The 5,349-nt window shown below is 39.6% G+C and overlaps 1 protein-coding gene across 3 annotated transcripts in view; it reads right to left on the bottom strand.

Annotated features, from left to right (window-relative positions):
* Positions 1 to 5,349, bottom strand: part of DCLRE1C (DNA cross-link repair 1C) — a 30,156-nt gene that overhangs the window by 4,086 nt on the left and 20,721 nt on the right. For all 3 annotated transcript variants that reach the window (XM_011359590.2, XM_023530327.1, XM_023530326.1), the window contains 2 exons: positions 4,306 to 4,394; positions 3,487 to 3,581 (listed from right to left, as the gene is read on the bottom strand). In XM_011359590.2, the coding sequence (XP_011357892.1) occupies positions 3,487 to 3,581; positions 4,306 to 4,394 (184 nt within the window). The remainder of the gene's footprint in view (positions 1 to 3,486; positions 3,582 to 4,305; positions 4,395 to 5,349) is intronic.

Below are 5,349 nucleotides of genomic sequence, written 5' to 3'. Positions count from 1 at the left end.
GGGCGGGCTAGCGCACGAGGCTGTGCGAGATAACCAGGGGGAACACGCACAGACGAAATACTACATGGCCACATCTAGTGTCAAGAACTAAGTCAACAAAGTTCACTTTACTTTTTTTTTAAGCCATATTAGCATAGAGTGAGCCCCGTCCACTTAAATTCTTAAAATGAGGAGAACTTACTTGGAGAATGAAATTCTTATAACTTAAGAGATTTACATATGTTAAAATGATACGGCACAGAACTGGGGGGAAGCAAATATTTTCCTGCCCTCTCCTGGCACCTAACCTAAGGAGGACGTTAAATGCTCGCCAGACTGCTGTATATGGCAACTCACTGTTCTAGTGCTGAATCTCGTGTTAACTTACAGTTACCTCCTTCTTAAAAAGGTAACTTTTCCCACTACATTTTTTTAAAGCTGCTAAAAAAGTAGACCCTAGAGACCATTATCCAGCTCCCATTTACCTATGAGGAGACAGGCCCGGAGAAGGTGTGCGACAATGCACAGGTCAAAAAACTGCATAGGCAGAGCCAGGAATCATGCTCAGTTCTTAAAGTCCCGTGTTCTGTTATGATTTATAATTGTTTAAACGAGCAATTACTTATCCTCTTCTAAAGGACTTAAGCTGGCTAAGTTGTTTAGCTGCTATATTTGGAATCATCATAGTCTCCAAGATACGGCTTTATTCTAAGCCACGGATTGATTACACATTCGTTTTAGGTCTTCTACTAGTGTGCCAGACTGATCTATGAAACGTGTTTGTATCAGCTCTAAGGTGGACAGTTTCCTGTCCCTCTGGATCCGTGATTACACCTGCGTCATGTGTGCTTCAACTGTAAAATAATCTGTCAGAACAATTTCACATGAACTCACCTTTGTGTATCTGAAAAATCAAGTAGTTTCTCTACTGTTTTAAGGTTATCCTGACATTATGTATTTTTATTAACTAAAAATTTTAAATTTCTTTATATGAAAATGGAAAGACATAACGCAGAAAATATCACAATAAACATGAGAGTGTTGAAATCATTAGTGTTTACAAACTGATGAACACACCTAAACCCCATAGAAGAAGAGGGGGACAAATGTCATAATTCACTGATACTTCCACCATCATGCAATGTTGATGTCTGTATAAACTGGTATCATCCAAGACAATTTGGCAACATGCAGCAGGGACCTTAATTTCTAAAATTTAACCCAGTATAATAATGAGGACTATGAAAGACTTATGTATAGTGTTCATCACCATATTTATAAAACTGAAAAGGCCTGAATGTATAATGACAAAGATTAAATATACCATTATCTGGTCATAATGCAAAGTACGCAGCCATTAAATTGGCATTTTTGCACCACAATTTTCCAATAAAAAGTTTAAAAGCATGTGTATATATGTAACTACAGTCTTAGATACTCAGCTGCATCCAGGACTTCTTAAACAGCCTCTGCTGTAGGCCGTGGTCCGACCCGGCACCTCCTTAGGGCCTCTCCACGCCTCTGCACACCCGACTCCACACCCGACTGACACCTGAAGGGCTTTTAGGATGCTGCTTTTGCACTGTAGTGACTGTCATTCTCATTGGCGCCTACACAATGCTGCTTTTTAAACATTGTCAGTATCACTCCCTCTGAGTTCAGTGGTTATATAAAGGAATAGAAAAAATATAAAAATGCTAATCAAAATAATTGAGTTGTGGGGGTCTACATAACTATTTTCTAAATTATCTACAATGAGTATTACTTTTATAAGAATAGAAATTTTTAGAAATTGGTCTGTGGGAATTATTATAGTGGTTCTTATATAAAGATAAAACATCAGGATACAAAGAGCTCTATTAAAATGCTTTTTAAAAGAGGCTTAGAGAAGAGTGACTTCTGAACTTGCCCCTTAGATTCTGATTTAATACCACATGTCTCTTAACACTGATTCGCATCAACAGAGCGTGTTAAGAACTAAAGCACCTGACAGACCGGTCTGCACACTGGCAGGATCACCAGAGACCTTAAAGCACTCGCAGGACAATAGGAATCAGGAGGTTAATGACAGGAATGATCTAAGGTAAACTTGATACCTACAGTTCACAAAACCCATCTAAAGTGTCTAATGGAGAGACAGGACGGTGGAAAGGTCTATACCTGTATAAATATTTTAAAAGCTATAAAAATTGCTATATTACTAAGGAATAAAATGCCTACGAAATCTAAAAGGAACAAAAAGCAAGAAAATGGAAATAAGTGATAATTTAAAAATTCTTACTCTAGTGGCCCAATCACAGAAAAAGACATCGTGATCAATGACAGGCATCGTTTGGGTAGGTACATATGGCACTTACATTCAAAATACAAAGATGGAAAAAGATACATCATGCTAACACTAATCAGAGAAGTTGGGGTGGCCATACTAATATTTAATGAAGTGGATTTCAAAGCTAAGAATATTACCAGGGAGATTTTATATATATATACATATGTATACACATACACACACACACATATACATATATGCAAAATCTATTTCCTAAAGGTAAAGGGGTCAGGTCAGTTCCTCAAGAGGACACAAACGTGTATATACCCAATAACAGTGCTCCAAACAGATGAAGCAAAAAGTGATAGAACTGCAAGAAGTAGACAACTCCACAATCATAAATGGAGGTTTCAACAACTTTCTCAATAACTGATAGAAAAGTAGGCAAAACAAGTCAGCAAGGATATAGAAGACTAACATTATCAGCTAACTTGAACTGACATTTATAGAACACTACCCAACAGCTTCAGTTTCCTCATTGGTAACATTGGGTTCATAACCCCTTGTAGGTTTGTTTTGAGGTTTAGTTATAATATATGTAAAGGACCTAGCACAAGACCTGCCATCCAGTAGGTGTTTAGTAAATAGTATTATCTATGTCTTTAGTCATGGATGATAGTACAGTAGCTCGCTCTGCACCAGAGCAGTGAAAATCCAGAATCCTAACCACGAAATCACAGAGCAGCAGAGCTTTGCTCAGAATCTGAAGTTCTGATTTCCACCTCAGAGCTGCTCTCTACACTTCCCTGGAAAATGAACAATGAAAGAAGGTAGGAAAGTATAGAGAAAGTCCATTTGCATAAGCACTACTGATCAATCCAGTGGGGAACACGGCAAGGAAAGTTCCTATTATCAGCATTGTCCAGCATCTTGAAGGAAATATTCAAGGATAACAGCGCAGCCTCTCCTATGTATGGCCTGTGCAAACTATGGGGCCTATTTCCAGAAAGCTGGGAACGCCATTCAGTACAGGCACTTGTTTTAAACTCGTGGAGGCGATCGAACTGATTTTACAGGCAGAATACAAAAGGCAAAGCACTTCCTGAGACCATGTAACAAGTCTTGAGTGCCAGTAGGTCCCTGGTCCACCTCGACCCAACGCGCTTTCCGCGGCCCTGCACACCCTGAGAAGTGGTCACGTAGCAAACCCACCCATCTGACTCACAGGTCACTCTTACCTGAGTCCAGCGGGGCCATTCTGGCTCTCTTCAGCTTTCCAAGTGGTTTATACTTTGGCTCAATGCTTTGGGAAGATCGGCATAAAGGCTTTAAGCTGAAATGAATACGAATTTTTATTTTTCCTGCTGGGAAAGCTGTTGGGATGTAATTAAGCATCATTTAGAGAGATTATAAAAACCTGAACATGGGAGAAATCACACCACTTTTAAAGTCTGAAAAGCAGTGTTTGATCATTAAAAATCATTTCTGTATATTAATAAAGTACTAATCTGTGGGTAACTAATTGTAGGACAGGGAAAGCAACAATCTGCTCTTGCACTGCGGAAAAGCCGGTCCCTGTTCTAAAAAACTGTTAAGTAAAACAGTGACGTCTTCTGGCATTCAGGAAGATACTAGCTGCTTCCCCTTCCCTACTTCATGAGGTCTCCTTATCTCACCAAGTTTATCCTCATTCTAGAGGCTAAAAGCTAAGACCCAGTGAAGATAAAATACAAAAAGGCACAGAAATAAGATTGGAGGGCGTCCTGCCCCTTTCAAGGGCCTCATTGCCAAGTGCTTCTGCCAGAGTCCAAAGTCTTTAGGATCATAGATAACATCACCATTAAAGAAAGCCATTACGCTCCCAACCAGAAATGTGTTCACAGCCACCACCACTTTACAGCCTTACCCTGTTCTCAGGCCCAAAACTACTCTCTGGTTTGTTTTTGAGGCTTAGTTATAATATATGTAAAGGATCTAGCACGAGATCTGCCATCTGGTAGGTGTCTAGTAAATAGTATTTCCCTTCTACACAAGTGCCACGCGTAGTGACTACTCACATTTCTATAACTTTATCCATTGTTGCGCCTATTGGAATGACATTTGGATACACATTCACAGGGCAGATGTAGCTCAAGAAATCTTTAATCTAGAAAAAGAAAATAGATCAGTTATCTCGATGGTGAAAAACAGGGGTGTTAGAGAAGCAGATAGAGGGGAGGCCAGGGGGAAGAGGCAGGAATATGGCTGTGGTTGTTAATGCTAGCACATGAGGTTCACCTGGGGACCTCGGGAAACAGACCCAACGCTCAGACCCCACCCCAAAGATCCTTTTAACCCTGAGCAGCAGTGGGGTCCGAGACTGTAATTCCATAGTAAGGACTGATTAGTGGGATTCAAAGATTTTGTTTCTTCATGGGACATTAGTTGCCCTAAGGTCAGTCACCCATATTTAACAAATCCCTTCAAGTTAGAATTTAGCTGAGCATTTAATACACAAGAAGACAGGTCTTAAAATTATACTTTTTCCTCCGACAAATAACAGCAGCACCAAGGGAACTGCAACCTTTAGGTTGCTTGATTGTTCTAAAGGTTTATTCGAATAAAGGACAATTACATGCACAATTTCATGAATACCTTGATCTTTGGCAAAGTTTGGGATGCTAAACAGGAATTCTGTCACTATTCCTCAGAATGTCTCTACAACCCAGATGAGCTTCAGCTTTGTCACTTACTAGATTTTGATGAGCTTATGATCTCAAGTTACCTAACGTCTCTAAATCCTAGATTCTTCATCTAAAAGTATAAATGAGATAACACATACAAAGTGCTTAGCCCAGTACCTGGCACATGATCAAACATTCAGTAAGATCCGCCGCAAAGCTGATGTACAACGCAAAGATTTTTACTCCCTTCTGCAAATGGGGAGGCTGAGGCACAAAGTAATTGTTAGTCCTCAACTTTCAAATAAAGGATCAAAAGAGGTAAGAACCCAGGAATTATCAATAACTCCATATTAAAATGACGACCTTAAGACGAGAAAAGACAGGAAGATCCATTCTTCAGATATTTTCTATCAACAGTTTCTTTTGTACTTTCAGAGG

The sequence above is a fragment of the Pteropus vampyrus genome, unplaced genomic scaffold (assembly GCF_000151845.1).
Source record: "Pteropus vampyrus isolate Shadow unplaced genomic scaffold, Pvam_2.0 Scaffold49, whole genome shotgun sequence".
Classification (NCBI taxonomy): domain Eukaryota; kingdom Metazoa; phylum Chordata; class Mammalia; order Chiroptera; family Pteropodidae; genus Pteropus; species Pteropus vampyrus.
This window is presented reverse-complemented; position numbering and strand designations above follow the sequence as displayed.